Below are 24,062 nucleotides of genomic sequence, written 5' to 3'. Positions count from 1 at the left end.
CAACTGCTATTAATACACGCCATGCGTCTGTACAACTGCCAAACAGGTATTTGCTATTAAGCATACTTACTGCCGCTGCTATCGAGTTTGGGTATGCAGACTCAAAACCCGTCAAGTGCCGATACGTGATTGTTAATATGACAAGGGGCAAATGCTCAAGAGTGTGTAAGCGTGTCACCCCCTTGAAGCTCAGGGGACACCACTGAAGGAGGACAAGGAGAAATGCCGAGTCCAAAGGTTAGGGCTGACATGATGACCGGTAATCATGGAGCAGAAGGCAGACACGGCTTCAGCTCCACGGTTACGGCAATGTTAAGTCCAGGTTAACAGTAACGGTGCTACTGACGCTCCTTAATACGAGAGGTGGCGTCAACTGACCCTTACCTAGGATTTACATACCCTTTCCTCCTGTCTCACAGCTCCAAGAGAGCTTTGCAAAGGGGGGAGTTGCTAGACTGCACAGGAGGTATTAGCTTAACCGCAGGTGGAACTCCATAAAACTGCCTCCGGTCATGAGGGGTGGGACCGTACAGTGGTGGGGCTGTCTTGGGTCACCTACACAACTACACAACTGTTAGCCCCTCACTTGTATGGAATCATGACTTTGGTCAATTGTCAGTGCCCAATCGCCCCATGAAAAATAAGCAGAGATTAATGGCACATACAGCCTTTTACATGAAATACAAACAAAAGTATTTGCTGATACTCTGATTAAGGAAAACAACCTGAAGGCTGACAATTCTGACTGGCAGAGTGCTTGCCCAGCACACACAAAACCCTTGGTTTCATCTCCAGAATCACATAAAACAAGGAACAGTGTTCAGTCTTAGCATCTGGGAGGCAGAGGTGATCAGAAGCTCACGGACATTAACGACTACACATTTTTTTGTTGTTTTTCGAGACAGGGTTTCTCTGTATTGTTTTTTAGAGGCTGTCCTGGTACTCGCTCTGTAGACCAGGCTGTCCTCGAACTCGAAGAGATCCCCCTGCCTCTGCCTTCCGAGTGCTGGGATTAAAGGCGTGCGCCACCACCGCCCGGTCAATGACTACAGTTTTTAAACCAGCAGAGGTACACAGGATACTGTCTCAATAGAAAAGGTTGGGAGAATGAGAAGAGGGGAAGAGAATGATTAGATACTATAGTAAAAGACATGCTTTCTTATTAATCATTTATGTTCAATACTGGCTCTGAATAATTTTTTCATACCTATAACGTGTTATTTAGTTGTTTCGATGACATTTCAATATAAGACTGTATCCCATCCAAACTAGGTCTGGTGGCATGTTTTAATCGCAGTACTCAGGAGGCAGAAGCAGGTGGATTGATATGAGCCCTCGAGGTCAGCCTGGTCTATACAGTGAGTTCCTGGACAGAAATGGCTGGGTAGGGATCCTATCTCAAGCAGGCAGGGGAACCCTGTACACATGACATCTGCTGCACGCATGTTCTCACATCCTCTCCTTTCTCCTCCGCTTTCAACGCCAAAGTGAATTTACAAGGAAAAAGTTCTAGCAGACAATACGGGAGCACTGTGCGTTTCAGAAAGCACACTTTTCTAGGTAAGAAATCCCCAGCTGTTTTCCTCTCTCTTCGTGAGGGAGGTGAGAAGGAATTGCTGGGTATGGGCACTGGCGATGCTGGACTAAAGCCCTACAGCCATCTTTGATGTTTTTGTGGCTTTCATACAAAGTCATGCTTCCTATCTAATCTATGTAGTTAGGAGTAAACACACACTTTATGCAGCACAGTCAAGTGTGTATTATATAATATACAGCTACGAAGCAAATGAAGTAAACAACACATGCAGCATGGCCCTCAGGACATGTCCAAAACACAGTATTTTGTGAGCTACTGATGTCACTGTAGCTAGTAGAGAAAAGTGCCAAAACTGCCTTTGCCATTCCACTTAAACTGGTTTCCCATAATTTCGATGAACATCTCCTGTGACATTATGTTGTCATCAGCTTGCATGATCCCGAGTTCGCTCAATCGTTTCTTCACACGGCCTTTTTGCATGGAAGCGGCAAGCAGTTCACTGATAATTTCACAGTTTCCCTTAGCTTGTTCAGAAAAGTCAGCCGTGGCAGGAGGCTCCATTTTGTTAGCGACACACTGAAGCATTTCTTCCAGATCTAATCCTTCAGTGGCGTCCATCTCTCTAGTTTTCTGAATTGTGTTGTCTGTGGGAACAAATTACAATGAAGTTAAATATACGGTCTAAACCAACAAAGGGGTATTTCTAGCACAGTCTATTAGAGTCAAGTGTTTTCTGCCAAGAGTTTATAACAGGATTTTACTAATGCTTTAACTATAAGGACCTCAGTGAATCTTCTTGCAAAGTTTCAAGACACTAACGGGGTCGCCGAGTTTAAATTTCAATTTCCTTCTTCATCCTAGAATGTCAGTCACTGGACAGACATTTTCGTGGACACTTACTATCTGCTAAGCTCTGCACTGGGAGCTAGGATGCAAAGAATAATATAACAGGGCTACTTTTCTTAAGTAACTCCCAATCCGCCAGCTGATCGACCGAAGGCCCTCATGGTTCCCATCCTCAAGAGGGCACTATCATGATCGTTAGGTGACAAAAAGACTTTGCCTTATCACCAAGCAATGCAAGTTGGGACGACTTAAATGTTCCTGCTAGCTGGTTGCAGAAGAGGAACTCAGAGACAGCAATTAGATTCTCCACCAGAGCTTTCAGGTAAGATTCCACCCAACAGACTGGCAATTTTACCCTGCTGTGCCCTGAGGGGGAGGGACCCTGAGTGAGGACAGTGAGGCCGAGGCTTTAAACTCCCTCAGTATTTCCAACAAAGCACCATTGCTTCACACGTCTTCACGTCTGACTCTTAAAAGTGACTTATGCCAACGGCTAAAAACCACACATTCCCATTGAGTGCCCTCCCCTTTACGTGACGGGAGGCGGTTACTCTTATCCACGGAAGTAAAGGTATACGCCAATAACATCTCTCCCAGCTTTCATCCCACAGATACCTACAGAAGCCACTGTGCGTTCACACACTTACAAGAAGACAGAGGTAAGGGCCTTACACTGAGCCACATCAAAGCTCGGAATCAACAGATCAACAAGTCAGATCTGAAAGTTTCTTTCACGTTTAGACTCTGAAGGCGTCACCAAGCTTCTATATCTCTATAACCAAGGACATTCAATGCCTTTTGTTGTTTTTTGTTTTGAGGAGTAATCTCTGACTCTCTGTAGCTAAGCATGACCTTGAGTTTGATCCTCCTTCCCAAGTGTTGGGACTGAACCGACAGTTTTGTGTGTGTTAGCCAAGCACTCCACAAGTTGAGCTATGGTGCCAGACCTCTAGCAAAAGCTTTTAAAGGAGGGAGAAAAACTAAAGCTGTCACCAGAACTTATTGCTGAAATACAGTAAATTAGATCTAATTTTATACTCGGTAAGTACATTTAAATATTTTAATTAAGCATAGCATACCACCAGTCACAGCTCGGGCATTTTCCTGTAGATCACAGAAAATTGTAGGCTTCACCAAAACAACACCATACCCTTCGTTGTTATGTACGGTGTTGTTTATCATAGAGACTTTGGGGATGTCATAATGCTCATCAAGGAAGTCCTGTGACATTGAAAACAATCGCGTTAAGGAACTGTCACAATAAACAAGCTTCATAACTTCTCTACCTTTCAAAACATGGAAGTACAAAAGCTATGCAGATTTAAAGATAGCAAAAGACTACTGGAAGATCCTGGATCTGTAGAGCAGGCTGGCTTGGATCCATCTGCCTCTGCTTCCCTAGTGCTAGGTTAAAGGTGTGCTCCACAACCACCCAGGTATCAGAAGATTTCTAATCACTTTTAGTGTTCTTAAAATTTATGTAATGTTTATACTTTACCAAACAAAATAACAGAACACAACATGAGAAATATACATGGCTTTTTAGGTGAAATCATTCTAAGTCTTAGAAAAAGATGTTTCAGCCAATACCCACCTTGATGAGGATTCCTTCCTTGCAGTGATGGATCTCATTGTCAGTCAGGGTACACTTACTCCCAGGATATATTTCTATACCAGCACCCTGTAAAATATGAGGCACCAGCTTTAAAACGTTAAGAGGAGGGTCTGGAGAGGTGGCTCAGCAGTTAAGAGCACTGACTGCTCTTCTAGAGGACCCAGGGTTTAATTCCTAGCAACCACATGGTGGCTCATACAACATGAAAAATAAAAGCCCAGAGACAGATATTGGGGTTCAAGCTGAAAGGTCAGAGAAGCAAATCAGCCAGCCACAAGCAATTTCTCACCTCTACCAAAGCTCAGACCAAAGGCGCAATTGTACCAATTGCACCTCCAAACTGCATGGCTCTCCACCAAGCCTCAGAATCATCACTGCCTCTTCAATGTGGCTGCAGACAATCTGCCCAAGACTGACTCTGCTTCCCTTATCTTCCTCTCTCCGCCTGGCCACATCACTCCTGCCTCGACCTCCCTACTGCTAGAATTAAGTTGTGTGATCCTGAGTGCTGTGATTACCTTTGTGTGAGCAAATCTGCCTGCCTCTGTCTCCAGAGTCGTGGGATTAAAGGTGTGCACCACCACTGCCTGGCCTCGATGGCTTGTGGCTGGCTTTGCATTCTAAACCCGCAGGCAAGCTTACTAAATCATAAATAAAATGTCACCACAGCTCACAACCATCTGTAAGTCCAGTCCCAGGGGATCTGACACCCTCTTCTGGCCTCTATGAGCACCAGGAATACATGTGGTACACAGACATACAAGCAGGCAAATCAGTCACATACATGCAAATAAAATACATGTTTAACAAGACTATCACTTCTTAGCCTTTCAGACGAGATAAATACAAAAATATATTTTTGTTGTTGTTTGTTTCTCTCTCTCTCTTTTTTTTTTTCCAAGACAGGGTTTCTCTAACAGCTCTGGCTGTCCTAGAACTCAGTCTGTAGACCAGGCTGGTCTCAAACTCACAGAGACCCACCTGCCTCTGTCTCCCGAGTGCTGGGATCAAAGGCGTGTGCTACCAATGTACAAAATACACTGTTTTAAAGATAACTTTTGTTAGGTCTTCCTTTCACATTTCTATATTGTGTGGACCTGTGTAACTTCACTCACTGTGTGTGTGTGTGTACATGTGTGCGCGTGTATGTGTGTGCATGTCTGTCTGTGTGTGTATGTGTGGTGTCTGTGTGTGTACATGCCATGGTATATTTGTGGAAATTAGAAGACAACTTGTAGGAGGAGCTGGTTCTCCCCTTCCATCATTTTGGTTCTCAGACCCAAACTCAGACTTTCAGGATAGCAGCATCTAAACCAACGTCATTTACTGGTCTTTATTAGGAGTCCTAATCCATGTTGCCAACAAGCAATATTGGGGCAATAATCCAATGATGAACTACTGACAACTAATCACTTTCAAAACACCACATTCATTGAACTGAAAAAATGGTTCCTTTACTAAAGAGCCTGCAACACAAGCATGAAATATTTGGATTCCAAACACACACATAAAAAGCCAGGCACAACAGTGTGATCCTGTGCCTCCAGTGCGGGAGGAGACAGGAGGATCACTGGATTTCATTGTCCAGCCAGAGTGAGTTCCAGATCAACTGAGACTCTACCTAAAAGTAATGTAAAAGTGATTGAGGAAAAGACTCAATGTCAACCTCTGTCTTGTATATGCACAAGTACACGAGCGCATATACCCTTACACACACACACACCCTTACACACACACTAACATGCACATAAGACCACATACACATATACACTTACAAAGATGTATATTACAAAGAGTAAAGAGTGCCACACTTAATGCTTATTACACATTTTCACTTTAAACAAATTAATTTTCTGATTATGTCAATAAATTTAACAATTTTGCTGAAAGATGTTGTCATTCAAAAAGATGACCGTTTCAATAATCAGTTGGAGACACGCATTTAAATAGACAAGGGTGGGGGCCTCACCCACGCACACAGAGGCGGCGATACACAAACAGAGGGTTTAAGGAGCACATGAGGTTGGCAGAGACAGTGGTGGGGAGGCCGGGGAGGAGCTGGAGAGAGCAAAGGCGCCTATGTGTATTCATGCACAAAAGTCTCAAGCACTTGAAGCAACAGTGGCAACTGTTAGAAAATTATCTATTATTTATAGTTATAATCTTTAAAAAATATTCTAAAAATGGGGCTGGAGAGATGGCTCAGAGGTTGAGAGCACTGACTGCTCCTCCAGAGGTCCTGAGTTCAATTCCTAGCACCCACATGATGGCTCACAACCACCTGTAATGAGATCTGGCTCCCTCTTCTGGTCTGCAGGGATACAGAACACTGTACACATAATAAACAAACAAATAAATAAATCTTAAAAAAATAAAAATATTCTAAAAATGATTTATGTGTATATGTGTAGGAATGTGCACATAAGTACAAATGCCAGAGTGGTGTGGTGTCGGATCTCTGGAGCAGGAGTCACCAGTGGCTGCCAGTCGGCTGACAGAGGTGCTGGGAACTGAACCTGGGTCCTCTCCAAGAGCAGCGTACACTCTTAACCACTGAGCCACCTCTCCAGTCCCACAGGGTGTAATCATAAGGGTCTATAAGGTTATCACAGGGAAAGTTAGGCAATCATTTTCCCTCCCAGGGCCTTGCTTATAAAATGCTATAGGTCTTCTGTTTAATGACTAACTGAATTTTAGATGCCTGGGAGATTATCAGTGTTGGAATTCCCTTGAAGAAAGAGCAGATTTACACCTTGGCATCTTACTTGTTCGGTTTATTTTGAACTTAAACACCACGACTGCTTCTTCCCAGAGACAAAGCACTACCTTGGCCCCATAGATGTCTGAGTTCTTCATCACAAGCTCTGCTGAGGTACGCACTGTAACCCCTGTGGTCTCACACTGCAGTACACAGTTCTCCAGGGTGGTCTTGCCATGGTGAATGACTGTTAACAGAAACATTCATTCAACTACTTTAAGAGATGTACCATTATCAGAAACAGTTTACAGCTAACATTAGATGTCGTGATAACTATAAAAATATCTGTACACAGAAAAGACAACTTTTGTTGCACTTTGCAGCCAAGTTAATGTGTTGAGATCATTGAAGACTATGTACTTAGACAATACTGTTGTATACTCAGCCTATTTAAATTTAATCTGGTGTCTCAGTCACTGCTCTACTGCTGTGTCATGACCAAGGCAACTCTTAGAGGAGAAGTAAGAGAACACATTCAATCAGGGGCTTGCTTCACAGTTTTAGAGGGCTAGTCCACTATGTCATTGGGAGGCACGGTGGTGGAGAGGGAGCTGAGAATTTTACATCCTGATCATCAGGCAGAAAGCCGGCACAGAGTGAGACTCAGCCTGAGGTGGACCTTCTCCAATAAGACCACTCCTCCTGGTCCTTCCCAACAGCCACCAATGGGGAACCAGGCGTTCAAGCAGCCAATGGGGGCCGTTCTCATTGGAACCACCACACTGGCCTTTAGAGAAGAGTGTAATCAACTTTCCTTGTCTTCAACTCCCAAGTAATCAGCTTTTACTACATAAGCTAATGTATAGCTTTAAGTTATGTACTATTTCATGTCTTTGGCCATATAATGAGTGTGTTTCTGTACATGTTTTAGGTAACATTTGGCCGAAAGCAGTCAGCAAGTTGACAGTAACCTTAAAACAAAATCCACCAAAAGTTTTTCAAGCAATATGTGAATAAAGACGTGGCTTTTACTCAGTGAGTTTTCTACAGGAAGGGTGACCGTGGGTGCTCCCAGAGAGGAAACTAGGAAGTTTATCAGGGCTGTGATGAGGGTTAAGACTGCCGATGCTTCCAAAATGGAATGGAAAAGTAGAAAGTTTGTACAAACTGTGACGGTTTAGATCACAATCATACGCTAGGACATTTTCCAGAGTAACATTCACATTTTGTTACAAATGTTACAAATTCAAATTATGAGTTATTTTCTAAAGACTAAAGGCAACATTTTAAATAACAAATACCTGTGTCAGTGGGCAAAGCCCTTGCTAAGCAGGAAGACCTAAGTTGAAATGCCAGGACTCAGATAAAGCCAGGTACAGTAATGCACACAGGCAATCCCAGTGATCCTAGGAGAGGAGAGGCAGACACAGGAGAATCCCCAGACCCAGCCAGAACCCCGGCATAAACAGCGTTAACAATGAAGAGACCCTACCTCTCACAGGTGGAAACGATGCCAGACACACAAGGTTGTTTTCTGACTGTTGCCCACCCCCTACGCAGCCACAGAATGGCAGGTAGGTATCCACACACATACACACACACACACACACACACACACACACACACACACACACACACTGTAAACTAAGAAACAAAAAAGTACATATTCATTACATAAATGTATATAATATTTTTTATTATTATTGTATCAGTGAATAGCTCTGCTTGGTATCTTGGAAAGAGAAAGGCCCTTGAAAACAGATGGATACACAACCTATAAAACCAATACTAGAGAATGTCTTGGTCTTTCTGGTGTGCCTATAACCAAATTCCTCTCACATGGCTGTAGTATGTGTGAACTCAGAGCATGGTATCTGGTAAGACCTCCCCAGAAGCGTTACAACACAGAGAGGCATGAAGGAACAGGATTTGCACGGAGAAGGGCACACACACCAGCAAGGGAGAGTTCCGAGGTGTCGTGTCCACTCTTATAAGAACATGCTCTCGGGGAGCTGATCCGCTCCATCCCTGAGGAGAGAGCCCCCGGAATCTAATGAGTCACTGCTAGGAGAAATGCCCAGAGGGTTCCTCACGCTCACACTGCTGCACTAGTATCGGGTGTGGTGAGACATGTCAGTAACCCAGGGCTCAGGAGGCTGAGGCGGGTTTGCAGATTGTCATGATAGCTAGGATCAGGGTGACAGCCTGTCTCAAAACCCAAACCAAACCACCAAAACACTGACAGAAAAGAAACAAATACGCTTCCACGAATAAGCTGAGCTATTTTTCACTATGAGGGCTCGTAAAGGATTCACCAGCCCTCCATACATCCAAGTGTAGTAAATTTTATCTTCCATGAAAAGTCAACTTTTCCTTCAAAGCTCAAAGCAAATAACACACCGAATATCCGGATACTTACCTAAGATTCCTTCTACAGAATCGTGCTGAATAAATTTGATGCTTGAGATTCTAACATCCACACCCGTGCAATCCACAAAAGTGTCTCCTTTGCCCTCCTTTTCTATGACGATATCATCTGGCGGGCCGTATCCTAAGGAAGAGAGCCAAACTCCTAAGAAAAGTGAGGAGCACTGTCTGCATACAAAAAGGTCTGACTGACTGACAACGGATGGACAGACAACCGAGATCAAGCACATATGCACAATGGAGCCCTCAGCCACGAGAAGGGGTGCACGGGATCCACAGGAAAATCGACGGACTGCTAAACATTAAACTGAGTAACCCAGGCCCACAAAGAGAAACCCTTATTTTCTTTCTTGCATAGTTTCAAAATTTAGACTTTTTAAAATTAAAAATTATCAAGAGAGGCAAGAAAGATGTCATGGGCAGGGGACAGGAAGTGAAGGTTAGGTCTGGGCAGGGACAGGAAGTGAGGGTTAGGTCTGAGCAGGGACATGGGACACTGGGAAGATGGGAAAAAGGGAAACACAACTAAGGAACAGTACTTTACAAGTAAAAAAAATAACTTAAAGAATTTACATTAGCCATGCAGTGGTGGCGCACACCTTTGATCCCAGCACTCAGGAGGCAGGGGCAGGCGGATCTCAGTGAGTCTGAGGCCAGCCTGGTCTACAGAGCGAGTTCCAGGACAGCCAGGACGGTTAAACAGAGAAACCCTGTCTCGAAAACCACAGAAACCCCAAACCAAAAAGAGTTTAGCGCCCTCACGCATGGACAGCAAGCTCACAGAAGTCATGAGGTTTCAGATAAGGGTCTAACACCAGCTGTGGTGTACCACCCTGTGACCCGTTGACCAGAGACATCTCAGAAGTCTAAGAGAGAACAGGCTAATGTCACTGCTCTTGGTCACCCACCAGAACCTGAGGATAACGCACTTTTGTTACAGGATATAGAGAAGACGAGATGGGACCGTGCAGGAAACTCCCTCTGGGCTGGCCAGGGGTCACAGTACCAGGAGGCGCCGCGCAGGTTGCTAAGGGAACAATCTTATCGACTGTAGAACGTGCACACGATAACACGTACCTGCTGGACAGAATGTGCTCACTCATACAACGGTAGCATAGCTCTTTTGGGAGTAGCTAACTGCGGGGCATGATCCACCAGATAGATCACATATTTGGTGCTATAAACCTAGCCAAAACCCTGGGCTGAGAGGCTCGTGGGTCCAACGGAAGAGCGTGCGAGCCGTCTCCATGAATGACCATGCTGTCAAACTGCTTTCTGAACATGATGCTGCCCTTCGCAGAGACGGAGACACACGTGTCTGGTCAAAGGGCTGAGGATACGTGACAGCTGAGTGACATATCAACCTCTGCTGCAACAGCTGCCATCCGAGGCTCAGGAAACATCCCAGAAGTCTGGAAAGAGTGTCGTGAACTGCCGCCATCCATCCATGCATGGTCACGGCAACCATGAACAAACAGCATGTTTGGACACCTAGACAAGCCTGAGCTCTTCAGCCCTCCCATCACGGGTAGGTGAGGAGTTCACGAACCCTCACTCCTTCCTGAGGGGCTAGTGACAGGTAGTGGCTGCTGGAGAGGAGGGGCCATCATCTTCTGTGATGGTGTAGTCATAGGGTGCTACGTAGGAAGAAGTAAGCGGTTTATATGGAGAAGAAGAGAGATTGTAGAAGGTAATGAGAGGGCCAATAAAATCATAACAGAGTGTGTATACGAAACTGTAAAATGAGAAGGAAAAGACATAAGCAACTTTTTTTGTCTTAAAAATAGTCCTAAAGTTAAAGCAACAGTGAGTTAAAGAAAAATCAGCATGGTACTGTGTGGTGGATAAAATCCACATATAAACCCATGCAGCTACAACCACTTGATCTCTGATAAAATGCCAAAATTATTCATTGTAGAGAAGACAGTTTCTTTAACAAAGCGTGCTTAGGAAAAGATATGTGCATGTAGAAGAATGAAACTAGATGCTTACCCCTCATCCTGGATAGAAAAAAATTCCTAAATGGATTAAAGATCTAAACATAAGGCCCAAAACTCTGAAAGTGATAGAGGAGTAACAGGGGATACTTCAAGAACTACGCATAGGTAACAATTCCATGTATTCAAGGAGACCAACAAACAATAACTTGGCCCTCATGAAATTAAAAAGCTTTTGTTAAGCAAAGGTTAATTGAGGGAAAATGTACCCTTTAAAAAGGGTGAAAATATTTTCTAGCTATACATTCAAAAGATGGTTAACATATAGGATATTAAAAAAAAAAACTCAAAATACTAAAACAAGCAACCCAATGAAAAAGCAGGCCCTGAAACTGAACAGAGGATGCTCAAAGAAGAGGTGCGAATGGCCAATATCTCTAATGTATTTATTTCACTCTTTGCCATTAGGGAAAATGCAAATTAAAACAACCTGGAGATTTCATCCCACCATAGTCAGAACAACCATCATTAAGAAAATGAATGACAAAGCTGGTGAAGACGTGGAGAAAGAGAAAAAATCCCCCCCCGACAGGGTTTCTCTGTGTAGCTTTGTAGGCCAGGCTGGCTTTGAGCTCAGAGATCCGCTTGCCTCACCCTCCTGAGTGCTGGGATTAAAGGCATGCACCACCACTGCCCGGATGAAAGAGAAATTCTTATTCATTATTAGTGGGAACATAATATGGACTATGGAAATCAGTGTGGAAGTTTCTCAAGATGCTAAAAATACAACTAACATATGACCCTGCTCAAACCTACTAAAGAGATATAAAGAGATACTTGTTCATCCATATTTATTGCTGTTCCATTCATAACAAAAAATAGACTAGATATCCATCAAATGATAAAGGATGATGAAATTCTAGTACATATACACAATACACATATTGTGATATACATGTACAAACCAGTTCTAAAAAGGAAGATAAGAAGTTATAAAACTCACAGGTAAATGGAGGCAGAAATATTAAACGAGGGCATCCAGATTCAGAAAGATAAACACCCCGTTCTCGCTCTTACATGTGTATCCTGGTTTCTGATTTTTACGCATTTGCATTTAGATGAGAGGTGACGCATGTGTAAGAAATAATAAAACACATGTGATATGTAAGCAAAAGGGGGACACGGGGACCAAAGGGTTAAAACAGGGACAGGGAAGCAAGGAGGCAGTGACAGGCAGAGGGCGTGGCGTGGGTAAACTAAGACTAAACATACAGGAAACGTCGTAAGGACACCCGCTACTTTGTAAGGTAAGTAACAAATAAATTTACACACACGCATACTTTTTGTTCTAGAAATAGACTTCCTTTTTATAAATTAACAATCTTCTAGAACCTATGCTTGTTACTAACAGTCTTTTTTTTTTTAATATGCATCTATAAAAATCTTACCAACATACGGCCACAGACACCTATGATGCACACTTTTCAAACACTGGGTCAGTTTCTCATACAGTGTAAATATTCTTAAGGTGTCAATGCACCGCACTTGAAATCAGATGGGTCCAATCATCAAGTCAATCACGATCACTAATTTGTTGTTTACTTATTATGAATTATCGTTATGATATTCCATACTCACCTTCCAACTCAATGGAGTCCGCTATGGAGCAGGTGCCGTGAACCACATAATGGCCAGGACAAATAATGACAGTGTCACCCTCATGGCAGGCATTTACCGCAGACAACAGATCACTATGGAACTAGAAAACAACGTATTATAAATACACATCCCCCAAAGCCACTTGGATGTTACTTCAACCGCCTTCATGTGTCATGTGAAAATCAATCCAAATTTGGTTTTTATCCATCTTTTTAACAGTGTGTGTGTGTGCACTGCTTTCACTGAAAAAGAACAGTGCTCTTACTATTTGGATCTCACAGAAAACCAACTCCAGAAACCTCCTGCAAACACACTGTAGAATTGATGAAAATTTGGAGTTAATCAATCAAAAGCAGTCACTTAGAGCAACCATTAATTTTACCTGAATTTCTGTTTCTTCTTTGCCAGACTCCTCACAAAACCTGTCCCTAAATAGAGACCGCAGTAGACTTGTCTTCATGGTGGAGGAAACTACATGGGTAACCTTCTGGCCATTTTGACGAGTGCCCTTGGCTTGGTTATTAGAGTTCTTCTGATAACCAAAAACATATCTTAAAAAAACAAAATAAACACAAAAACTAAGAACCATTAGTTCTCACTAAGATAGCTAGTAAGACATGCTAAATAATTAAAATTAACAAGAACACGTACCTCAACAAAGGATTCTCAATGAGTTTTAGCTTCTGTTTCAACTGTTCAATCTCCGAATACAAATTTAACCCTTCCACCATGGAGATATTTTCCTGCTCAGAATCAGAATTACAATTTGACAAACTACTTCTCAGATTTAAAAATTTCCTGTAACTCTCTTCACATTGAGACAACAGATTGTGGTAGTCAACAATAAGTCCTGAGGGAACTCGATCTTCAAGTATATCATAATACCTGAAAGTTTAAAAGCAAATTGAAAATCCATTCTCTTTTCTAGAACATTTTCCTATCATTAAGATTTGATTTAGTCCCCAAAGACTTTAGCTTCTTTTCCCCCTTACTTTTAGCACTCTCTTTGTTTGCAAGTCACCATTCCAATAGGTCACTTCCTATTTTTTGGTGGGCGTGGGATGTGTGTGGGGGGGGGGGGGGGTGTGGGGGGTGGTGGTGGTGTTTATTTCAAGACGGGGTTTCTCTGTGGCTTTGGAGGCTGTCCTGGAACTCGCTCTGTAGACCAGGCTGGTCTGGAACTCAGGGATCCGCCTGCCTCTGCCTCCCGAGTGCTGGGACTAAAGACACCAGAGTCACTTCTTACCTTTCTGCTCTTCCCACTACCCATCAGCCATCTGCAAACTTACAAACTGTTCTCGATCTGAGGCCTGTGAGTGAGCCACCTTTGCTGAGTAAGCCTCTTATTTCCTTTCCCTAGCCTTTATGCCGCTGTCAAATCAGAACATTGCACTTTAAGAGCAACCAGAACTTAGAAAACACTCACTCTCTCAACAGTATTCAGGGCTCTTCATGTACTATCTCAGCTGAATATTATTCAGTGACCTGAACATGCAGGAATAAGGGTCCCAAACATGCAGGAATGCGTGTCAAGGGGGAGGGAGAAGGGGAGGGGGAGTGACGAGAACTACAAAAGACAGATTGTTGGGACCAGGACTTTCATAAGCTGATGACTTATTCCAAGCAAGTTTATTGGCTTGCAAGGGGCCAAATGGCCAAGGTCAGCAGAGAGCTAAATCAGATGATGTTGGTAAAGAAAACAGAGAACTCCTCATACACAGCTACCTTAGGAGTGATAACCACAGCCCTTAAGAGGGGAAAGCCAGGTTTCCAGGAGCCAAAACTGTAACTCCTTCAAGGCCCTGGCATCAGCCCTACACTGGGATCTTGCCAAGTTTACCCCTGGGTAAGGATAAAGAGCTAGTGTTCCCTGTCCCCTTTTTCTTTTCACTGGGACCTCTGAGGAAGCTTGGATTGGCCTGGATCCCAACAATTCAGGGTTACAAGCTTTTAACCTAGATATTCTTAAACAAAACAGAACACAAGTTTACATGCACGGGTGTGCGTGCGTGCGTGCGTGCGCGCGCGCGCGCGCGCGCGCACGCACGCACACACACACACACACACACACACACACACACACACACTCTGCAGGTTGTCTAGTTTTTCCCCACGAGGTTTATTTAATGACTTGTCACGACTGCACTGCACTAAGTGTTAGTCGGAAGCTCCTGTGTGTGTATCCACCACATCAGCAATAAGTACTTACAGTCTCAATCGAGGTTCAACACATCTGACAAAATAGTCATACTCATCCTCCTCTTCTTCATCCCAACTCCTCCAGATGTTTTTGTAGAAAAACCTGGAAAGAAGCTTAATGTCAATCAAATTCAACCACTGGCTCAAAGGTGGGTGGTGTGGTTTGAGTATGAGGTGTCCCCCACAGGCTCATGGGGGTGAGCACTTGGTCTCCAGCAGGTGGCAGTGTTTGGGAAAGTTCGGAAATGTGTAGGGGACAGAGTCTTGCAGAAACAAGTACCGGCCAGAGGCTTTAAGGTTAAAGCAGCATGGCTGCGCTTGCGGTCATCTCTGCTTCCATTCTGTCTGTACAAGGCTGGGGATGGCATCACACTGCTGCTACCTCCCCTATTGTGATGCCTAGGCCCCTCCCTGCAGCGGTCGGCGGAAAGAAACCCTTGCTTTTGTTGCTTTTGCTGGGGTATTGTGTCATAGCAATAGGATATAAAGCTTGGGTTTTAGATGTCTTACAGGTTTTATGTTTTAACAGCTGGAATTCTGGGGAGGTAAGAGATAAAGAAGAAATCAAAGCAGTCCTACCAACCAACAAACCAAGTACACATTATTTTCTAAGACTTGTCAGTGTTGGGTATTTGCTACAGTAGACACTCATGAGTCATAAAAGAAAGAAGTAAGTTTATCTACAATATTGTAATACTGTTGTTAGGGTGATCTGCTTTTGTTTTTTTTAAGTGGGGTTAGTTTCTGTCTGTTTAGTTTTTTGAGACAGAGTTGTATGCTGTAGTCCAAGTTGGCTCTGAACCCCTAATCCTCCTGCCTCGTGAGTGCCGAGATTACAGTGTGTGTCACCAGCAGCCCTGGCAGGACTTCCATTGTATCCATCAGTCACTAGACAGACGACAGTGTCATTTCTTTAGCAGTTAAGAAAGAAATCGGGGTTTAGATAAAAGTTGTTTTAAATGTATTCCAGGTGAGACGTTGAATTGACAACCAAACGAGTGATGTCTAGTGGGAAGATCAATGTAGCCTTTTCCTCTTCCAGAGACAAGGGATAATATACAACAACAGATGTAAATCTAGGACTTACTGGCAAGACTTATGTTTTTATGAAAGCAGTGAATGAGATGATGCAGGGACTTAATATAGAGCATTAGATTCACCCCAGCCATGGCTACAGAAGGGAGATGGCACAGGGAGATCAGCGAAGAGGAGAGCCTAGCGTGAGTGCTTGCCCTGGAGTGGGGACGTTAACAGGACAGGGTAGAGATGGAGAGGAGGAGCAGCTGGAACTCCAGCATCTAGGAAGGTGATGCTTGCGTCCTGTATACATATCAGTCATATGTAGCACTCACTGCATTCCCAGTCATCTATTATATATACACAGGTACTTATTACTTTTTTTTTTTAGCCTTGTTTTGATAAGGGCAATCTGTGCATAGTGAGTCTGGGTGTTAGGGAGGACTCAGTAAAATCAGTTTGTCCCAATAAAGGTATAGGAAGTACAGAGTACTATTTTTAGACTGTGGACCACCAAACAATATGACTGATATCACGTTATCCAGTCTTCTAGTTCCTAGAAGGATATGCATCTAGTTTTATTATTCTCAGTATCTTTTCAAATGTATGATTCTTTGGAATTTTATTTGTGAAAAACAAATTGTTTAAACAACCAAGGCTTACTAGTGAAGAGTGATTGTGTACACCAGGGCCTATTGTATTGACATAGGAGAGTGGTATTTTTACTCTCCACCTTAAAGAGGCAAATACAAAGCAAGGAACAAGTCTAGCAAGCCTGACTGCATACACTGTATAGAATTTGAAAACACATGTTTGTATTACTAATGCATTTTTTCTTTTACTCAGCAATTTAGAATCAGATTTTAGTGTCCAAATTCCAGATATTCATATTATATATCCACTTTAAGCAGTTAAAGCAAAATTTCTTTCTTCCATCCTTCCTTCCTTCCTTCCTTCCTTCCTTCCTTCCTTCCTTCCTTCCTTCCTTCCTTCCTTTCTTTCTTTCTTTCCTTTTGGTTTTTCGAGACAGGGTTTGTCTGTATTGTTTTGGAGGCTGTCCTGGAACTCGCTCTGTAGACCAGGCTGGCCTCGGACTCACAGAGATCCGCCTGCCTCTGCCTCCCGAGCCGACCAACACCCAGCTGCATAATTTCTTTAGTAAATATACATATACCGAAATATACCACATCTGTTTTCTTACCTTTCATCTTTTTTTCCTGTCCTATTACATTCAAAGTGTAGCAACCACAAGCCTTAGCATTCATGATTTGAAATACTGTTATGGAATAGTTCTTTACACTGTGTGAAGATATGTAACTGGTTTTATAAAAAGTTAAATGGCCAATAACTAGGCAGGATTTTCAGGGCAAAGAGAACACGGGAAGAAGGCAGAATTGCCAGCTAGATGTGGAGAAAGCAGGACGTGTAGGCGATGAGGACACGGAGCCATGGCAGCAAGTAAATTAATAGAAATGGGTAAATTCAAGCTGTAAGAGCCAGTTACAAACGAGCCTGAGCTAACAGCACAGCTTTCATAATTAATAAGAAGCCTCTGAGTCATTTATTTGGAAGCTGGTTGGCAGGACAGGGAAATACACCCTACAAAAGAGTTTCTAAATCCATAAAAACCAAAGTACGGCTCCTTTAGAGTTTGTCAACATTTGAAGAATTTGAATGATAAAGAAGAATTCCATATTCTTTTCAACTTTTCAATGAGTTGGAAGTGATGACAAGATGAAAATTTAAGATATCAAGACTTTTGTTTTTGTTTTAAAAGATTTTCCTATGTTGTGGATGTGCGGCTCAGAGGTAAAGACATTTATCAGCGTCCCCTTCTACCTGACATGCTCAATTGCAAGTGCTGTCTGGTGACATTCATGGGAGTCATCGGCCACCACCCAGAGCTCCTGCAGAGGCAGCTGGAACTCCTTCAGGTCCAAAAGCTCCTTCACATTCTCCAAGGTAAAAGTGCTCAACTTAGATTCATAGATACTCGGCTCTGCGAGTCTCACCACGGCCTTCAAGGCTGAAAAGTCCACGTTTGTGACCTGTAATTCAAAATAACGTTCCTCATTTTAATACCCAGAATCAAAACTGAAACACACATATAAAATGCTCTTTATAACCTACCTTAAAAAAAAAAAGTATGAAACAGGTTAGAATGCCTTTTAAGAATAAAGAAGGGAGGCAGAGGCAGGCGGATCACTGTGATTTCGAGGCCAGCCGGTCTACATAGCGAGTTCCAGGACAGCCTCCAAAACAATACAGAGAAACCCTGTCTCGGAAAACCAAAAAGAGGGTAAGACGGCAGAAAAGAGACTACTTCTGTGAGACACAGTGAAGAAAAAAGTCTCAGAATGTTGAAACCAGGCTATCTCAAGGAGAAAGAGCACTGTCTAAATTAAGACAGCAGTGACAGGAGAGGAAAATGAACACGGTGATGGGAAAATGGAAGCTGGAGACTAACTTGGGGGAGGGAGGGAACCACGCGGACGGGGCTTGTGGGGAGGACAACAAATGAGAGCACAGGCTGTCACACACGTATGAGGTGCCATGTATTATGAAAGCTGTCACATATAACCTTAAAAATGACCCAGGATTCCAGGGAGGATTAAAAACCAACAGATTAGTTCAATCCAGGGCCCGGAGAACAAAATCAGAAACACAGAGGCAAGCTTGGCAGACGTTTTCGTAAGATGATTCAACTTACCTCGACCAGCACCTCAAACACGTTAGTGTGCCAGACTGCCCACCATCCAGACGGCTCAAGGGCCTGTTCCAAGAAGCTGACTGTGAACTCCTTCACCTCAGAGGCCTTGCAGTCAGCTACAAATTAAGTGAGAAGTTAATACATTCACCCGAACCCATTTTCTCAGAACAAATGACAACCCAAGGGACAACCTACTTACAAAAATCAAACTATAGAAAGACAAGAACTTACTCACCCAAAATGTAATCTTGATAGGCTCTGAATCTCTCATAAAACAAAAGTTCATTTGTTTGGATGATCTGTGGAAAAATAATTTTTCCTTCCGGCACAAGAGTTTTTCCAATAGCACCTGACTGGGTATGAGGATCTGCATCCTGTAATAAACCTAAAACAATATAACACACAAACTCAACTGTCTGGTCATTTGTCTTCCTAACTGTAAGTCTATTCAGACAATCCAAACAAAATAAAAATAAGGATTTTGAGGATGAATGCCCTACTTAACTTTCCATGATCAGTAATATCACCAGTTATTACATCTTAAACATCTTGAAGTGTAAGTTACACTTCAAGCAACAACCAGTTAGAAAATTTCAGATATTTTTGTTACTACCCGTGATGGTTTTGGAAGCCACACAAGTTCTCTTTCAAAGGTAATAGTTATATATAACTATTACCTTTGAAACTCTTACCTATTGTGGGGTTCACTCCTACAGTTATGATTTTCAAAGATTTTTATTTTTAAGTACTTGTAAGAGTAGAAGCCTGTGTGGGGGTATGTATACAGGAGTGCAGATGTCCAGAGGCACCCCTTGCACCTGGAGTTACAGGCAACTGTAAGTCACCCACAGCAAAACCAGTAACTGCTAAGCTCAGCAGTTAAAACCATGCCCTGCTCTTCCTGGTGACCACTGTTCGAATCCCAGCACCTACGTGGGAGCTCACGGGAAACCAAATGCCCTCTTCCAGCCTATGCAAGCCGTTGCATGTACATGGTACACATGAACCCATAGGAGCACACAGACATTCACGAGAAAATTTTACTTTAATTTCTAAAAAACACTCACTGCATTCCTACACTCCTTCTCAAAAGGAGTGTTGAGACCTCTCTTTATTTTCTACGCTATGAGTCGATTAGTGGTCCCTCAAAAAAATACAATGACCTTTTTTTTTTTTTTTTTTTTTTTTTTGGTTTTTCGAGACAAGGTTTCTCTGTGGCTTTGGAGGCTGTCCTGGAACTCACTCTGTAGACCAGGCTGGCCTCAAACTCACAGAGATCTGCCTGCTTCTGCCTCCCGAGTGCTGGGATTAAAGGCGTGCGCCACCAACGCCCGGCTAGAATGAGATTCTTAAGGTTTACTCGATTAAGACTACTGGGTAGACTTCTAATTCCAGTAACTCTGTGTAAGGCAAGAAGTAGAAAATACAAACCACCTTAGACATAAGCTATGTGTAATTAGGTTTCATAGACACTAGCATATCTAATTCTACAAATTAAGTTTTTTTTTTAGACAAAGTGATTATTAAATAAATGATGCCATGGTAGCTCTTAAGACTCAGCAGATTGCTTTCCTGAGGTCTCAGAAGATGGAACAATTCGATATCAATGTATACAGAATTTGCATATTTTAAGCAGTGAATAATTGTCCAGAAGCATTTCTTCTTTTAAAACATGACCATGTTTTCAACATGACCATGTTCTCAACATTTGTTTTCCAGAAAATTCCTACATACATTACAGAAAAAAGTTGGTAAATTACAGTGTTTGTAATGTAAGAAGATACAAAAAACAACCCAAACAACAAAACAACAACAACAACAAAAAAACCACTTAAAAACCACCTGAGATAAAAACATAGCATCACTAAATCAGTCCAAAAACAGAACATCTCTACAATGACTGATCATTACTGGGAAAGTTTATGTGCACATGATATAAACCATGAACTATATATATATTATCTCCTCGAAATAAAGTCAGAACTTGAATTAAATTTCTATTAGCAAGTGAAATTGGTCAGTTTCACTCAAAGACAAGTTCTCCGATGCAGATATTATGGCTGCCATGTTGAATTCAACTCCAAAAGCAGATGTCAAGGTCACATAGAAGAAGGGTTATTATTGCTGAGTTGAAACGGTATGACCAAAAGCAACCCGGAGAGGAAAGGGTTCATTTCACTCACAGTTCCTTATAACAACAGCTCCTCATCAGAAGCAGTGAGGACAGAGCTCAGACAGGGTAGGAACCTGGAGGCAGGAGCTGATGCAGAGGCCATGGGGGGATACTGCCTACTGCCTTGATCATCATAACTTGCTTGGTCTGTTTTCACAGAAAACCCAGGACCACCAGCCCAGGGAAGGCACCACCCACAATGGGCTGGGCCCTCCCCCATCCATCACTAATTAAGAACATGTCCTACAGATGGATCTCATGAAGGGATTTTTTTCAATTGAAGTTCAGTCCTTTCAGATAACTCTAGCTTGTGTAAAGTTGACATAAAATTAGTCAGCATAGTGACCACAACCCAGGAACAGTTTTAGGTTACCCCAAATTCTATGTTCCAATGTGGAAGCAGTTCTGCTAACTTTTTTTTATAGTAACACAACAACAATGAAAGAAGTCATCAATCAAGACATTTTTCAAAGACATTGGTGGAAACCAGAGGCCAGTTACAGGCCAGCAGAGAACTCTCAGCTAGAAACGTCAGATTCTGATAGCGTTCTCTACCTTTGATTGGTAGAAGCTAGGGTTAAGTTAATGCATTCAAAGTACCGCTTAGCCACACCTGCTCGTCACAGGCTGTTAGGTCTAACGTTATCTGTTAATCTTGGGATATTAGACCTGACATACAGGTGGGCAAGGGATGACTATCTGAAGTAACCCAAGATCAACTACAATTAGGGCCCACGACTGATGTCAATCAGCTTTTGTATCCATGCCTTAAATAAACTTTGACACGTACAGGTTAAACATGCCTTTGCACACAGAGCTTCTTCCCAGGCGTTCGCATTCACATGGCTGTCATCACTGTACACGCATCTAAACTGCAGTGCTTTAAGAGCAAAGCGATGATTTGAACTGATCCAACTGCAACTGAGCAACTACTAAGGAAACTGCTACAGAAACCGTTTCCATGTTTTTCTCCTACGAGACAGACACGAAAGGACAGTTTAGATGTAAACACCAGCCACGTTATTTGCCCTTGAGGCAATAATTTAAAAAATTTCCAAGAAATATCGCAAACTCATCTACTGGCAACGTTCACGTTTCTATCTATGTGTTAAGAAATGACTACCACAAGAAGGCTGATTCCCAGCACCTTACATAGCTTCATTAAATGTCCTTTGTGCTGTTCAGTACCTCTCTGTTGGCAAACATCTCTCAAGGATGTCATCCCTGTCCCTCCTGCTCCTAACAGTACTGGGGTGACAGGTGGGTACCATCACCCATGGCTTGTAAGTACAACTTTTTCATATTCCATGTATGCTAGCATAGAAATCTAGTTCCTTACAGCACTTTAAAGTCGACCCTTTCCTAATGCAGTTTTCACGTCAGAACTACTGACTGTTTCCTATGGGGGTAAACCGTACAAAGACAATTCTGGCCGTTCGCAAAACAGGTTAGTAGCAGCATTAAGCCACACCTATGATTTCTCACTTTCACAGGACGGATTCCACCACACAGTATAACTGAACACGTTAATATAAACTAGCTTTAGGAAATTAACGGGGAGGGAGAGAGATTACCAGGGCCGGGCATGGTTTTGCAGACCTCTAACCCCACCCAGTACTTGGAAAGCAGAGGCGGGTGGCAGTCTGGGTTCGAGGCTGGTCTGGTCTACATAGTGAGTTTCAGGTCACCCTGCCTCAAAACAAACAACAAACAAACAAAAACAAAACAAACCAGGAACTGGGGCTGTAGCTCAGTGGTGGAGTACTTCCCTACCGTATGCAAGCACCTAAGCAGGCAAATAAAAATTACATTGGCAACAGAATCTCCACGGCCAGATACAGAGAACTTGAGGGCTACAAAGACTGGGCTCCTTCTATTACTGGATTCTACTCCAAATCAGCTCTGCAGACTGCGGGCGAGGCATCTGCCCTCAGCGCTAGGGACGGTTACTGACGGCAGACTTCAAGCTTGTTTCCCAAAAAGGAGAATGTAGCGCATGATCACTTAGGTGTAGGATGTATGCATGTATGTATGCATGTATACACACACACATATAGATATATATCTATGTCTATCATCTGCCTATCTGTCTATCTCTTGGCTCAACACATAAACGTCATTATCTATCTCCCTATCTCTCTCTCTCCCCCTATCTATCTCCCTGCCTGTCTGTCTGTCTGTCTGTCTGTCTGTCTATCTATCTCCCTGTCTGTCTGTCTATCTCTTGGCTCAACACATAGACGTCATTATCTACCTACCTACCTTCCTGTCTAATCTTGACTCAACACATAAATGCCTTTGCATTTGCGGGGTTCCCGGCCGGATCCCACTCCCTCTACTCTCCGGAAGCGTTGTCCGGAGGACGGAGAGCCCAAGGCGGCCACAGCCCCTCCCGAGTCCGCGGTCGCGAGTGGGTGCAGGCTCGCACAGCCCTCCCTCCCTCCCTCCCTCCCGCGCCGGCTGCAGCGCTCACCTTCCTGCCGGGACGCCGGGTCCTCCTGGGGCGCCCAGGCGGGGCTGGCTGGCAGCATGACTCCAGACCCCGAGAGTCCTCCTCCCCGCAGCTCTCCTGCCATTTCAAAAGTGCGCGGGCGGGCGGCGGCCGCGCCCCAGACGCGATGACGCAATCGCCCGACGGAGGGGCGTCTCCGGCTTCCGGCCACTCCCCGGACGGGGCGTCAGCACCACCTAGGGGATGGGCGGACCGGGCTGGGCGGAGTTGTTGGACCACTCCCTGGTTTACCCAACAAACGAAAGTCCCTGGAATGGTGATGTAAAACTTGAATGATTTCTGAAAACAAACAAGCAACGAGCACACACAAGCGGAACCTTGGGCGCTGAGCACAGTAGAAAAGATGATTAAAATGCAATGATTAAGATCACGCCGTCTTGTTCTGGCTACATTCTATGTTTGCTTAGAGACTTCTCGGCCCAGCCAGACTCGGAAATCCATGTAAGATTTCATTGGCCTTGATGTATCAACTGGCAAATCATGTCTAAAATAACTACTATTCCATGTCAAGAATGAATGCTCCAAGGTCACGCTAACCCTCATCTTTGGTGTGTCTTAGTGGGTTTTGCTTTGAAAATGTATGCATCCCTGAGCTTGGGCACCAAGAGTCTTTCCAGAGGCTCCAGCCTGCTCTTTGTCTGGCCTTCACTAAAAAGGGCTTAAAAGGTTTCTCTTGTGTGTTTGTTTTATTTTTATTAATTTATTTTTTTTAACATTCCAATCCCAGTTCCT

General features: G+C 43.4%; 1 protein-coding gene across 1 annotated transcript; it reads right to left on the bottom strand.

Annotated features, from left to right (window-relative positions):
* Positions 1 to 1,739: 1,739 nt before the first annotated feature.
* On the bottom strand, positions 1,740 to 23,440 carry Shcbp1 (SHC binding and spindle associated 1). Its single transcript, XM_013118577.3, has 13 exons — positions 23,292 to 23,440; positions 18,881 to 19,030; positions 18,646 to 18,761; positions 17,775 to 17,983; positions 14,929 to 15,021; positions 13,371 to 13,604; positions 13,102 to 13,270; positions 12,699 to 12,819; positions 9,116 to 9,247; positions 6,825 to 6,943; positions 3,978 to 4,064; positions 3,463 to 3,604; positions 1,740 to 2,181 (listed from the first exon to the last, which is right to left on the bottom strand). Exons 1-13 carry the CDS (start codon positions 23,392 to 23,394, stop codon positions 1,868 to 1,870), a joined length of 1,989 nt encoding a protein of 662 aa, XP_012974031.2. The 5' UTR covers positions 23,395 to 23,440; the 3' UTR covers positions 1,740 to 1,867.
* Positions 23,441 to 24,062: the final 622 nt, after the last annotated feature.

Source organism: Mesocricetus auratus, unplaced genomic scaffold (genome assembly GCF_017639785.1).
Source record: "Mesocricetus auratus isolate SY011 unplaced genomic scaffold, BCM_Maur_2.0 Super-Scaffold_100031, whole genome shotgun sequence".
Lineage (NCBI taxonomy): Eukaryota > Metazoa > Chordata > Mammalia > Rodentia > Cricetidae > Mesocricetus > Mesocricetus auratus.
The sequence above is the reverse complement of the archived record's forward strand: the minus strand, read 5'-3'. Positions and strand labels throughout refer to the sequence as shown.